Source organism: Chrysoperla carnea, chromosome 4 (genome assembly GCF_905475395.1).
Source record: "Chrysoperla carnea chromosome 4, inChrCarn1.1, whole genome shotgun sequence".
In the NCBI taxonomy this organism is placed as follows: domain Eukaryota; kingdom Metazoa; phylum Arthropoda; class Insecta; order Neuroptera; family Chrysopidae; genus Chrysoperla; species Chrysoperla carnea.
The window spans coordinates 66,554,386-66,570,094 of record NC_058340.1 but is presented as its reverse complement, the minus strand read 5'-3'; the positions used below and the strand labels follow the sequence as shown (position 1 = coordinate 66,570,094).

General features: G+C 28.8%; 2 protein-coding genes across 4 annotated transcripts in view; one reads left to right on the top strand and one right to left on the bottom strand.

The window, feature by feature from the left end:
• LOC123298400 (semaphorin-1A) overlaps window positions 1–15,709 on the top strand; it is an 805,573-nt gene that overhangs the window by 536,487 nt on the left and 253,377 nt on the right. The gene's annotated exons all lie outside the window — the stretch shown is intronic.
• On the bottom strand, window positions 6,434–9,167 carry LOC123298401. 2 transcript variants are annotated; one of them, XM_044880394.1, is made up of 2 exons: window positions 9,055–9,167; window positions 6,434–8,569 (listed from the first exon to the last, which is right to left on the bottom strand). In XM_044880394.1, exon 2 carries the CDS (start codon window positions 8,559–8,561, stop codon window positions 6,504–6,506), a length of 2,058 nt encoding a protein of 685 aa, XP_044736329.1. In that variant the 5' UTR covers window positions 8,562–8,569; window positions 9,055–9,167; the 3' UTR covers window positions 6,434–6,503. The 2 variants fall into 2 exon arrangements, with proteins under 2 accessions (XP_044736329.1, XP_044736330.1); XM_044880395.1 differs by having other exon boundaries at window positions 9,038–9,149.

The window sequence follows — 15,709 nt, the reverse complement described above, 5'->3', positions numbered from 1 at the left end:
ACGCTGTATTTCAGCTCGATATCTTTTTTCGTTTTTGAGTTATCGTGTCCACAGACGGACGGACGGACGGACGGACAGCCGGAAATGGACTAATTATGTGATTTTATGAACACCTATGACAAAATTTTTTTCCTAGCATCATTATTTTTAAGCGTTACACACTTGGGATTAAACTTAATATACTATGTATATTTCATATATAAAATGGTATAAAAATCGAGTTAATTATGAGACGGGACCCATAAAAATCTACACCGGTTCCAATTTTCACAATAATGGGTCCTGACTGTCAAAGTCGCTATGTAAACTGCTGTACTAGTTTTTTTCTTTTCAGTTTATATTTATCTCTTTTTTTTTATTTTTTAAATAATTTTTTTATTTAACGCTTCTTAGTAAGGACTACTAAAAAGGAACTTACCATACTTCCCGACTTTCATGTTCAGTCTATGTATGTTTGGTCCTACGATGCGCTCTAGAGACCTGAACAGATTTTAATGATTATTACGTTCATTGATTTGTCTATTTAATAGCTATTCAATAATTTCCCACTTGATATAGATCTTCAAAATTATTCAATGAAACCAATGGTAGGACGTTTGTTGTCATAAAAAGGTTTTGTTTTTAAAATGATACTCATTTTTTCTATCTTACTGCCTTTTTTCTATCTCTTTCTTAATTGGAATTTTTCTGCCATTTTGTTCACGTATCGTATTGTCAGTAGCTCGTTAAATATATTCGATAGACAGAAAAACATTGGCGAAAATTAAGAATTTTATAAGCAAACATTTATCATGCCGGAAAATGGCAGAAAAAAATGAATCAAGGAAATTTTTTTTAACTATGTGGTAATATACTATTCATTTTTCAAGTAAATGGCATGTGGACAATTTTTATGATAGATCTGGTAGAACAATATACAATACATTCATTTCATTCATTTAGTGGATCATCTCTGTAGAGATATATCATTATTTAAGTGCTTTTCTGTCAAATTGCCCGTTACTCAATGACTACCTACGTACCATGTACAAGTCTATGTACGTTATGCATGTATGTATGTATGTTTGTAAGTAATATTATTATATGTCTGTATACGGCTTGTATTTTTTATGACTGTATATAGGATTTTCAAAAAATTGTGATAGAAATTAGAATAAGATAGAATAAAAATAAAATATAATTTCCTACGCGACAAACTTAAATTTTGTGACTTTACGATTATTTTCTTTCATTTTTCATAACAGAATGGTTTTCAGCATTTTATTCAAAATTCTTAGTTTTCCATATTTATATATACAATGCTTCTTTATCAAATCTAAGCTTTTACTATTTGTGCTTGAAATTGTCTATATAGGATATGCAATAATAACCGCATTTGAATTGTTAGTATCCATGAGTGATTAAGAGAAGCATCATTTGCTGATGGTAGTTTACGCAACTACATAATTAATTACAATACAAAAGAATTGTCTTGTGAATATATCAGGCCAAAACACTACTAGAAATTTTTATTATTTATAATTTATGTACAGTTTAAAAAAATGCAATCTGTTTATAAATGTTATGTAGAAAAAGTCTCGTATAAATCTTTATAGTATTTCTGTAACTTCATCGGAATAGTGTAAGTTTCTCTGATTGGTAGAAATGGAAATATTTCATGTCAATATTTTTTACTCAATGTGCATTGAGTGTTTCATATAAGTTATATCTGTGTGAACTTTTTAACCTGTCGCTTTTCATCTACCTAAAGTTTTCCTAGAAATTGTATGTCAATGGAAAAAACTAAACAAACAGAGAGATCTAGTATGATGGAAACTAATAAAAAGTTACTTTCCTTTTGAAAGCATTTAGTAGTATGCTTTTTACAGGAAACTTCATTTTTAGATCTGAAAATAATCCTTAGACGCTGAAAGGCGAAGTTATATTTAAGTCGTAAAATTGATATCCTTTTTTTTATTCATTAAATTAATTAATCACGAAAAAGTGAAAAATCTATTATCAGGCACACAAAAAATATTGTGCCAGTCCCTCGAATTATCAATGATTTCAATTTTGAAGTTTTTCATTTCCCAGACGTCGGACTAACAAGGATCCAATTTATACAATTTTTGAGTTTTTCCAAATAATTCAAAAAAATATAGCCTTACTATTTACTATTACCTATTTTTTTAGTCTCAAGGTTGTAACGCTTAAAAATATTGATGCTACGAACGAAATTTTGGTGTAGGTGTCTGCATAAATCAATTGGGCCTTGGGTCTGTAGAATCCATCTTGTAAACCGTTAAAGATAGAACAAAAGTTTAAATTAGGATAGAAATATTATATAGTATGTATACAGGTATTGTATATATTTTAAATTTATACCTAACGTATATTATGTATGTGTGTGTTTGTTTATAGTATACGTCCACGGGGAAAGTGCGAAGAAAGATACCTGCACGACATAAAAACACAAACGATTGCATAACCACATAACACTGCATGTACCTGGTATTTCAACAATTACTCAGTCAATTAATTGTTTTCATCCTACAAAATTTTCAAACGACCTGTTTATAAATATCTATTACACATATCAAACTGTACATTTTCATTCAACATAGTTTTATATTGCAAACTGCCATTTTGTATTTACATCATTTTCTTCTACACTCGTCTCTTCTAGGATTTTCTTTATTTTTCTCCAATTCCCTCACACTCTATCGTTGTTGTATATATATATGTATTGTCTAGTTACTTGGTTTCCAATCAAACCAATATCATCTACACGTATGTAGTATCATCTTGACGAATCAACAACAAAAACAAAAACTTGCAACCAACCACATTCATTCAAGTAAGACAAAGATAAGAGGGAAAATCTTCTCCCCTTTCACTCATTTTTAACATTATCAAATGTAACGAGACTTTTGTGTAAAGTAATTTTATTTATCTGCTGATTTCCACTAGGTTTTTCTTAAGATGAACATTTCTCGAAACATTTTTATTTTTCTAAATGATTTTTTATTTAATTTATTTGTAAATATTTGTATCGGAAATTATTATTTACCCTAGTTTTTATGAAAAGAAGTAGGGGATAGTTAAGTTCCAAATGTATTTAAAAAAGAACAATTGAATTTAAAGAATAAAGGTAAAGATTTTCAAAGGTCATTAGGTAAGCGATTTTTAAAGTTATCATTTTTTACTAAACTTAACTAAACTTAAAAATAATTTGGATATTTTCGATTTCAATCAGATACTTAAAAAACGTTGTAATGTAATCTGTAAAAGCAAATTTTAACTCAATCAAAGTTTTTGTGTTTCAAAGAATGTAGACTTAAAAAATGAATAGTCCTAAGTCGTTCGCCGTATTTCGAACATAATTTTTGGGCCCTGGTATTTGATAACGATTTATATAAAACTTTTTCAAGATAATTATCTGATGACTTTGTGCCAAAAACACGAAATCGTCTGATTTGACCATACGAGTCATCATATTCTAGTACTGTGAAAATTTGTATTTACCTTATCCTCACATTTTCCGAGAAAACTCATATTCAACACTTCTGAATTCATTTCATAATGATAACAGATAAGGTTTTTCTTGACAAAAATTCCCCTTGATGATTTTCTTAACTTAAATAATCGATCATTTGAGAAATCAAGTAGGTCCAATCATTTTCGACATTAAAAGAAAGTTGATTTCTTTTTTCCATTTTTAAAAAAGCTCTTGTTTACTCCCCTTCAATATATTAAAAGTTTAACTTTTTCTCTGTTTCGTTAAAATTTTTATGTGAAACTATAAAAGCAAGCAAAAAGCATTTGCTCTAGTTTTGTTAAGTTAAAATTGTTTATAATATTATTGGTTAGAAAAATTATAACAAAAAATATGTAGGGTAGCATGTTGTACCTTGATTCAAAAATACCTTGAATGATTCTGTGTTTCTCGACAAATATTGGTGTTGGACATAATTTATATTGAAAGTAGGTTATTTTCGAAGAAGGTAAGGAAAATGCAGGTAGGCTGTAGAATGATCATCAATATGGTTACTATCATACGTAACGAAAATCATTGGTTGCTGTTCAGTAAGTTGTGTTACCATATTTCAGTTTTAAACATAAGGTTAAATTTTGAAAAAGTAAAATACGCAAAGTAATGTACCTTGAATCTTACAACATGATTTACCTTGACAGGTTTTTTTTTTTGGGTTACCAAATACAGGTAAGCGAAGTATAAGTAGGAAGAAAAAGTCCCATTCACCCTGAGCCGTAAAGATATCAGTTGAAATTTTTAATATAATTCATGCGTTTTTATAAATATTTCAATTATACAAAAAACACATAGGGCTTAGGAATAACATAGTTATACTCATAGAAAACTTCCGTTGGGATATTTTAATGCATGGCCTAAAAATACACATAAATGTAAATTTTGATTCTAGGTACTTCACCTTTCCCTATGTGTGTGGGATAAAATATGAAGGAAGAATATAAAATGAGCCTTCATTATAAAAGTATGATGGGAGTTTCTTCTACTTTTCTTTTGCCTTAGTATGATGATACAAAACTTCTTACTGTATGTAGAATTGTTAGCACACTTGTACCAAGAGGTTAGTTGTGGTTAGAAAGAAATAAGGAACTTTTCACAACAGTATAATGTCGACATCGTGAGACGTCTCAACAAGAAAACCCCGTTAAAGTGTTAACTCTTGTATATACTTTATTTCTTTTGTTAGGCGGTTTCATATATGCAATGTTGTGTATTTTCTAACCATACGATACCATGTGTTTCATATTTTCTTCGAATATTTTGTAAATAGTTTTTGCTCTTTCGTGAGATCGATGATAATGTTCGAGTTAAAAAATTTTTCTCGTTTCGGATCATATATCTAATATTTAAGACGAATATAACGAACAATACTTCAACTGTCGAAATTCATCGAGCCATTTGAAAGATACGAGGTAATAAAGAAATTTACAAACAAACATACATATCGGGTAGAAAATCCTTAAGAATTTCAAAAAAATTTTCGGTTTCTGAGGGTACATTTTCATGGATGGAGACAAATTTACCAGTTTACACCAATTATACACATGTCTTCTTGTGAAAGAGACGATAATCAATGCGAAAGTTTTTCCAAAAACCATTACTTTCAAAATTGTTTTGGACAAGATTTTTTGCAAATCGACAAATAAGTCCATCGCTATGTCCATATTTTATGATATCTACAAAGCCTCTCCGGAGTTATTTTAATAGTTTTATATCCTCCCTTCTCCCTGATTGGGGTTACTAGATTGAGCTATAGTTAAAAACATTCATCTGGAAAGAACTTTTCTTGTCTCCCGGTAAAAAAAGTCACGCGGAGTCAAATCTTTTGGTATTTTGTAGAACATACATAGAAAGATAATAGTAATGATATCGTACAGTTTGTGTTACAAATTATTGGGTACATACATCATCTCACATGTAATGCCTTAATAGGTTAATCTTTGAAGGTAGAATGATTGGCAACATACCCTGTTAACTAACTACGTGTGTGGATTATACACGACATTTTAACAAAACTTAATTGGATTTTTCTTCGTTTTAACATCGATACACACTCCTACAATTTCTTTTGTATTATACGCTATCTTTATCTGTTCCAGGATACACGTATGCATTTTTATTCTATTGTTATTTTTCTATTAAGGAGTATGTATTTATTGTATTGAATTAAAAAATAATTGTATTTGAGTAAAACTTTTATATTTATCTAATGTTAAAAGCTAATGGTCTGCTAATTTTCTTTTTTGTTTTGCTGTGTCTTCGTGTTTTTTTTAATCCTATTTTGGAGTTCAATTGTTAGCATAAAATTAGAAAAAAAATATTTGATATTAAATGTAAATTAAATTAGTGCACGATAAGAAATTGTTTGTGAATATTACTATGTCAATTTCGGTGTGAACGCCATACTTATTTAACCATTGAAGGAGTAACATTCGCAAAAGCTATGGCGGACAAATCAAGAAAGTATGGGCGTCAGACCCATTCTGGTTGGCGATATCACAATATTTCTAGAGTACAGCCTCTTTCAAAACTGTTATATTACTTATACTCACATAGATACTCTAGTGTCTGTCTCTATTATCATACCAGCATTGTAGTAAACGCGATACATTTCGGCAAAACGTTTGTCTCACACGACTGAAGCAAAATAATCTTTATAAAAAGGTCCCTCTTTTACGTTTACATCGAACGTTTATACTATCGATTAAAAATGCAAAACCGAATCAAAACCTATAAATGATATCAAGATTTTAAAGTATTTTAGGATAGGATTGCCTATGAGCAAAAACTTTTTATCGTTTTCTGTTTTTTGTGGTGAACGTGGAATGTAGGATACAAAAAGGTATATAAAGGATAGATCATAAATAAAAGAATGAGAAATATGTAATTTTATAAATAACTGTTTAATATTTTTAAATACATATTAAACAATTTAAAAAAAAGTAAGTTGTTATAGGTACAACACTCTTCCGTACTAATAACATATTATTTCCCAATAACTTGCCTTCCACATATCTCCTCCTGGTTTTCCATATCTATAACAAAACACATCCCGACTTTTATTGTCCCTAGAAGGTGCTTCATGCGCATACAAATATTCTTGATAGAAAACATTTCTCAAAGTAAAATATTGGCCTTCATTTCGAGGTGCAAATTCCCAATAGGCTTGTTCAGCAATTGGATCCTGATGTTTCCAAGTACAAATTGGACGAATATCTGCTTTTGCGTCCGTGTTATTAACTCCATACAAATATTCGTCATGTCCCACGTGTTTTATCGTAAAAGAGTCAAAATTATTTGTACTTTCGAGTCTCCATCTACTTCCAGTCCTACCATAGCCGGTTGGTGGAAAATTTAATCTCCAAAGGAAGGATTTTCGTTTGACAAGGTCCATTCTAAATGTGTCGACTTCTAAATATTCATCTGGATACGCTCTATTTTTAATCTGACAGTTTACATTGATACGATTCACTTTTGAGACGATATTGACCGCATGTCCTGGTAGTTTTTCGATAATATTTTCAAGTTTTTTAATTAAACTTGCGACCAATTTGGTTTTTTCTTTTTTTTCAAGTTTAGTCGTTAATTCGTTAACATAGTAAATCAGTTTCAAAGTGTTATGATTTTCTAGTTTTCGTTTAACCATAAAATCATTGACGTGTGACAATCCGTCAACAGTTTGATCATAGTATGGGAAATTATTAATACTATCAATAATATTTTTGAATAGAACTCTTTCCTTAGGATTATCTCGAATGAGTGCACTATCATATATTTTGTGAGAATAAGCATTAAAAAAGTTACCACAATATAGATTTATAAATTGACTAAATACAGAGTTTTTTCGATTATAACTTATAACATCTATAAAATCGGCTACATATCGATCTATCAGTGGTTCAATTTCTTTGGTTATTTCAGAATCGGAAAATTCAGATTTTATATAACTGTAGTTAAGAATTAAAACTCTAACACTGTTTAAATGTTTCATTTCTTTCATTCGTTTAAAAAATGTTTTCAAAGCATCAGCTTTTCCTTTTTCGGGTAATCGTGCAAGAAATTCGGCTATGTATGCGACTCTGTTTAGCTCTTCGGGGCTTGATTTTTTATTAAAATTATAAGCTCTTGTAACAATTTCGGACATTGATGTTAATGTTAATTGCTTAAAATGGTCAACAGCTTCTGTTATTATACCTCCAACAATTTCTATTACGCATAAATCACCTGTATTTTTTTCTAATTTTTCTAGTGCCTGATTTAACTTACTTCCTAAATCCTGCATTATTTTTGTTAATTGGTCTAATTTTAATTGATAATCTTGTGACAATGATTGTTTTAAATCTTCTTTTTCTTTTTCAAATTCATCTTTTAGTTTATCATATGCATTTTTCAGTTGAGCAAATTCTTTGGCGGAACCTTCATTTGTCAATGCATCAAGAAAAGCATTTCTAATATGATCGAAGCCACATTGTATGGTTTTCATGACATTATTACAATTATTGGTGTCATCAAAATCAAGCGTACATTTACTACCGCCGTTATTTTCGCCTGCAGTAGTGTTTGTTAGTATGGCTTTAATTTCTTTTTGTAAATTGTCTAATTTTTCTTTTGTAATATTACATTTGACTCGAGATGATTGTGTTTGTGGTTCATCTTCGCCTGTCTGTGTAGTATTCTCTTTGTCCACTATTGAACCAATAATTTCTTTAATTGTATCCATTTGCATGGATATAAGGATGCGTTTATTATTAATAAACGATGAGTGGTTTAACTTTAATGATTCATATAAGAACATTAATTCTCTTGGATCGGTATTTTGGTCATCTTCTACGTCGCTATTCAATACTGAATCGTTTAAACCATTTGTTGGCGCTAAATGTCTTTTATTTGATTCCGGGCATTCATCCGCTGTAAATTTTTCTGATAAACCATTGTCATTTGATTGACATTGAAACAAAGTTAAATTAATAATTATTAATGTAATAATTATTGGTATTTTGAAATTTAACCGAAATTGTTTATCTCCGTGCATTTTTTAATCTAAAATTATAAAAATCTAAATCAATTTTTTCCAATCGTACACAGAAAAAAATTACTTTAATTATGGAATTATTACTTTAATTAATTTTTTTGTAAATAGTTATTATTGTCTTCAATAAAATTGAATTAATAAATTAATCATCTTTTTATACGTCTTTGTGAAAAATTTATATCGATTCTCTGAACGATTTAGAAGTAAGTTTTTAATCCAAAAAAAGGTTTTCATTTTTATTCACAGTTCTTAATGTTGGTATGATTTTAAATCTTAAAACTTGAGGAATATTGATAAGAAGAAGTTTTTATGTAAATGGTAAAACAAAGGCTGTTTTAAATAATTATTTAATCGTGAACCGAACAGAGAATCGACTTGAAACTTAAACAGAATGCGTACTAGTTAAATACTCATTAATTGGCAAACTTTTTTTTATTTTAATAAATATTAGTTTGTATAATTTAAAAAATATATACCTAAGTTTTATACAGACCTTAAATTTTTTTTGTTTTAAACAATCAATAAAATCACACAAAAATTAATCAAACATATTTCTTGATTATTACAAAAACCATTACAGTATGTACACAATTATTACATAAGTAAAAATCAAATTTTTCCTATCAGTATTTAAATATGTTCATCTTCTTGGGAAAGGTCTGTAGCAAAATCACAACCTACAAGGTTCAGAAGCATTTTAGCAACTGGAAAAAGACACACACAAATTTTTCGACATTTGTTATAACAAACTTTTTGAATTTTAAAGTAAAGACTAAATAGTTTTGATTCATTATAGAAAGTACTTCGCGTGTAATTGAAGGAGGATAAGTTCGGGCAAGGGAGGTGAGTGAAGGCTATAACACAATGGTCTTTACTTTTCAAAGTGAAATTGCACAATGGGTATCCAAGCGGATGAGTATCATGCTAGTAATATTATATTTTGAGGTTTTAATTGAAGTTTTAATATTACAAAAACTTTGAACAATAAATGATATTTAATGGAAATCTACCTACAGACCTCAAATATGCAATTTTTAATAAAATGCTGTGTTATCTATCAAAAAAAGTCATATAAACACTAATAATAGACCGGCAGTTATCAAGACTTTCAAGCCTCATTTAAACTTACGCCTTTATATTTCTATAACTGTCACGTTTATTAAGTTTACGAAAAAATGTTTTAGTCTATGATCCGAATTAGGGGCGACGGTCATCCATCTGTTCACTTATTCAAAATGATAAGAAATATCCTTGCAATGAGTTGCCTGAAAATGTGCTGAAGACTACTTTTAGTAAAAATACCAATGTTAACATTTTTTGAAATTTTTTACTGACTTGCGTGTCTAATAAGTCTTCTTGAAAGTCAAAGTCATAGGGATTATGCACCAGCTGAATTGACTGCCTCTTTTTGTTCACTATTGTCGGATATACATGTTGATACTAGAAATTACTTTCATCTGTTAATTCATTGGCTCGCATATCTTAATAAAAATAATTTTATTGCAAATACGGTGGTATATGATTGTCCACGAAATATCGGTCAAGAATAAAGTTTGGAAGCTTTCCAAGTTTTGATATTTTTATTAAAAGAAATTCCTAACGTATGTTATAAAACAAACGGCTGGGTTGCGAGCTACTGGACTATGATAAAATATAGTGTAGTTTGTATGCAAAAATAAGTTTATCACTGTGTGTGCAAAAATAAGTTCATTGGGAGATTAGATGCAATGTCATGATTTTTTTTTTTTTGTGAATGAGTTTATCATATTTCTATTTTTAACTTCCCGGTATAATAATAAAGTTAATGAATCCGAAAATTCAAATCGAAATTTTCAACATATTTTTACGTTTAACGTCTTCGTTTTTCGTTCACCACTTTCTGTGAGTGAAAGGTGATATTAACGATCTTGATATACTGCAGGAGCTGAAGAAACTAAAAAATGTGGAAAAATCAAGGGCTTGGAGAGAAGGAGAAAAATATTAGTTGGTGTTATATTCATGACTAGCTGTGAACTACCCGCTTCGTTAGGCAACTGCAATTTTAATTACAAAGATTATTGTGTTAACCGGGGAAAATATTACTAAAAGTAAATAAATTAAACAGAAAAAAGAGCAAAGCGGTGAAATAAAAATACTGAAAATTAGGTAGGGAATTTTTCTCAATTTTTCTAGTTTTGTTATTATAAATTTTATGTATGTATATTTAAGAGTAAAAACGAAAACATTATTATAACCAATATAAAAATAAAAGAAAAATGATGTTTCATTTGACCTGATTCTTTCAATAATATTTATATGTTTAATTTGTACTTTAACATTATGTCTACATAAAAAATAGAAGAATATGTGGAACTTATTGAAAGATAAAAACTAAATCAGGAAACTAAATTATTGTCTTAATCGACTCCTTAATGATCGATTCTATGACACAAAGGCTCACCAGATAAATTAAAAATTCAAAAATTTATTTGAAGTGTCTATAATCTAGAATCACCTGAAAACTTTGTCTAAAATTTTTTTAGCGTCCTAATGTTAACTATTGTCAATTCTAATAACAACTATGAATAGAGTGATCACTAGATAAAAATCGTGATTTGTCTCTATCCAATGGAAGACACAAAAAGAATTATATACTAAAATTATTTAAGTACAATTATCCTTAGAATGTCAAATAAATCTATATTTTAGTTCTAAAATATTAAGTTTATTTATTCTGTTTACGGTTTCACTATTGTCAAGAATGTTCAGCACAAACACCTTTGAATACATTTCTAAACGATACACATAGTTTTCACAAATCTCACTATTTCTTCAACCACTGTTGACACATTTAAACTACGATTTAGGTCATCGTTTCGTACGTACCATGGTGAATCACTAATCATACGCAGCACTTAGGACTGAAAACGATGAAAAATCTCAATTTTATTAAAACTTGCAGTACCCCACAATTGAATACCGCCTGTCCATATAGGTTTTAATAAAATGCTCTTATACACTAACAACATCGTCTGACATCTTCGTTTTGTGGAAGTATCACACCATTTAAAGTGGTAAGTAAGTGGTGGGCAGATTCCTCTGCGTAAGGTGAAGGTGGCTTGAACCGATTTATTTGTACTAGCACGAATCCGCCACTGCTCAATTAAATTTGTCTAAATGACTTCAATATTATACAATTTACGGCGTATACTGATCATTTTACACGTATTAAACCAGACACATGAAACATAAAATAACATAAACATATATTATAATACATACTTGTTTAACAAATAATAATAATCATTAAAAATGTTTGAAATATTATGTTCAAAGAATATATTTTTACAAAGAGGGTTTTCAATTCCATACCCCCCTCCATCTCTATCCAACCCACACAACCAACACTGTTAAGGATTCTTTGATATAATACTACAGTTTTTTTATTTTATATACCTAATGTTTATGTTTTGTAAACAAATATACTTAAAAACAGTACGCTATGCTATATGGTAGGTACTGTTAAGCTAACGCTCTGATATTGTATGGAAAAGTTTATACAAAACTTTTCTTTATGTACTTTCTTTTATACTGAGTGAGGCGTAAGTGGATATACAGTTGTATAAGAAATTCATTTCGTCACAGCACCATAATTACACCAGGCGTACTACCTGAAAAAGTAATCAATTTACAAAAAAATTTGTTACAGGGCAAACTCAGCGGACAAGGGTCGAAAAAGGGATAACAAATGTTCTTGTTATTTCTCGGCCTCCTTGCATTGAAATTTTTATAGTTTTCTGTCAAATAGCAACTTTTTTCTAATTTGTGACAGCTCAAAACAACACTTTTTTTATTTTTAAATCGAATCTTAATAGAGTGTATAACACGTAATGTGGGTTCTGAATAAAAGTAATAGACAGAGCATCTCTTTGGTGGAAAATCCAATAATTGATCTTAAATAAACCATCTTTCTGTAAACGTCAATGATGTGTACTATATAAATATGGTAATGAACAATAAATTTTTCGATTTGTTAAATAAGAAATTACAAATAATAATTGAAAAAATGAATAAAATAGCAACTGTATATCGACTTACGCCCGTCTCAGTATAATAAAATATACTATGTAAATTTTTTTTCTAAAATGATTCAAAAATTCTATAAAGTACGATGATTCAATTCAATGTGAAACTGAATGATCTGAAAAGGGTAATAAGATGAGAATCCAGTTATATTCACTGGGAAGAAAATAAAATTATTTTTTAATGGAAACTGAATTATGTATGAAAATATACTCAATTTACAAAAAATTGTACTGAAAAATAAATTTTCTATTAAAATTAATTTAAATATAAAAATTGCATGGACAATTGAAAAAATAAAACGGTCTGTTTAAGAAAATGCAAAAAAAAAAAAAAAAAGATAAAGATATCCATTTTAGTGTAACGAAAAATATTTATAAGTATTTGACATTTTCATAATAAAAATTCTGAAGCATTTATATTATAAGATATCTCTATTGATCAGCTAAAGTAATAACCGACATGGCTGTTAACTGAACAGCCACACGCTAACCTTGTATAGTCTAGTCACCAAGCATCGTTTTAGAACGAACCTGATCTAACCCTTGGAAAATTATGATCAAGGTGTCATTTGTTTCGGAATTATATTTGGAAACTTTTCAGACACAATTGAAAAGGCCCTCTATTATTTTTATTAAATTTTTTTATAATTTTTACCACAACTTCATTTGTATTCGAAAATTTTCTTAATATAGTTTCGAGTCAAGCATGATACGTTGATCATAATTTTCCGAAAACAAAATCAGGTTCACTCGAAAATTTTGCTTGTTGACTAGACTATAAGTTTAAGACGTTTATTATACGTTATATAGATATAAGTATGGTAGTAGAAAATGTTATCAACTTTGTCTCATTTTATACGGTTAAAAGACATTCCTATGTTATACATAATCGTATAAAATATAGTCACCTAATATTCGAAATACACGGTCTTCCTTTCGAAAATTCAATTGTTTTTAAATAATATTTTTTGGTCTAAGGCCATGTGTAGAATTCAATTGTAATTTTAAATAGGTTGGAAATTTTCAAGGTAAATTAAGTTAAGAATATTTCTAGAAAGAAAATTTGTGTGAAACTTCTTTTCGCAACATTCAAAAAAGAAATACCGCGAGTGAATCGGTAAAAATCGTAATATCATCGCATTGGAATGTTCACAGGTAGTGGTTGCGCACTAAAATTTTACAATAGTTTTATCTCACGTTCGCAGGTGGCGCTCGTGTTCTAAATGAAGAAAATGTTTTGTGTAAGCAGTCCTATTTAAGCTCAAAGTATCTTTTAAGCGGTACGGATTCCTATCCTTTACTTTAATTTGTTAAATATCGTTAACTGGATAGCAACTAACTCATACGGCCAATAGCCCTCAAATCAGGTTTACTGATTTATATCGTTGACAACTACAACTTTAAAAATTTTTAAGCAAAACTACTTTTAAGTGATATATTGTTAAAAATGCCTTAAACTTAAAAAGTAATTATACCGCGTGGTTTGTAGACCTTGTAAAAATAGCATACAAAAATATCAATTCAACCACAAATACACCCACAATAATATCGCTGCTTCTATCTTCTTTTTCATATATTATATACATTTAGTGCTATATCCACCGACCTTCTTATACAGGTTGTTCCATTCACAATCAATTATCCAATTATCTAAAAAGGATATAAAAAACACCTAATATACTCGAATTCCTAAATCTAAAAATATTACAATTAAATAACGTTAGTTTTTACTAACAGCAAAATTAGAAAAATGCGAATTTTTACTCTAGATGTCCCTTTATGCCCCTAAGGTAGAACAACAAGCAAACCTTAACTAAAAACACCAGAGTTCTATTATGGTTTTAAATTTATAATCATCGTAATTAAAAAGATCTAATCCACTTTCAGGTGGGATGTCTATCTCGAAGATTTCTTTTAGTTAATCACACGTTTCTTTGTTTTTCTCTTAACCACGTGTATTTCCTTTCTCCTGTAATCTTTCATTATAGATTTTTTGTCAGAAATACCGTATATCATTTTCAAGGGATTTATTTCTTCTTAAAATACAGTTAAGAATTTATTTTCATAGTTATGATGAGCCAAGCTCTTTTATCATACAAAGAAGGTGTTTAGCCCATTTAGAGGAAAAATGAATCTTTATACACAACGTATACAAAATTTAAATCGTAAGTTACAGTTGTTAGAGTCTTGATTAAATATGTTTGAGACAGAAATTAAATTTTAATATATAATCTGAAGTTACAGGAGTCACTCTGTATTCACCATTTTTGAAGTACATAGAGTGCACAGTATATTCAACCTCTGTATAATACGGGTATATTGTAGAAAAAAACATGAAGCTCATAACATAGAAAACAAGCACTCCAATTTAATTTCATCTGAGTGGTTGTACCTTATACTTAGAAACGTAACGTAACGAAACTCTTTTTACTTTATATTATTATTACTATTATTATTTGTTTCCATTTTTATTGAATTTTATTGTTGCATTCTATAACAAATGTTTAATTTTCCTTTCAATTTTTTATACTGCCTTTTTTATTTGAAATTTTTTTAAATTATTATTAAAAATGGAACAATTTTCATGTTAACGATCTAATTTAATTGAAAAATATACACGTTAAATTCAATAGTTAAATAAAGTTCGAGTTTTTTTCTATTACGGAACGTGTCGAATGAGAATGACTGTAGTCTTGAGGTCAAATGAGAATGACTGTAGTTCACCTTGAATCTTTGTACTAATTTTCAAGAACATGATGAAAAATTAAATTAATATGAAACGTTTTGAATTAGTCTTCAGTTGCTTGATTTATTATTTAACCATCTAATTTCCAGTTAAGGTATTTCCAGCATGGTATTTGCAGTTTCTATGTTAAAGCAAGGGTACAATTTTTTTTTCGACAGAATTTAACGAAAAATTAAATTTAAGAATTTAATAATGCTTACTATTAATTCCCAAAGTTTCAGAAATTTTGACCGTTTAAAATGGGAAATAATTATGCCAACGTCCCAATTTCGATCAATTTACGTCAAAATTAATATCTCGAAAGTGAAAATTAATTTCAAAATTTTTTTTTTAGAATT

Coding starts and splice junctions, on each gene's coding strand:
- LOC123298401 (XM_044880394.1), bottom strand. CDS start 8,561: ATGCACGGAGATAAACAATTTCGGTTAAATTTCAAAATACCAATAATT.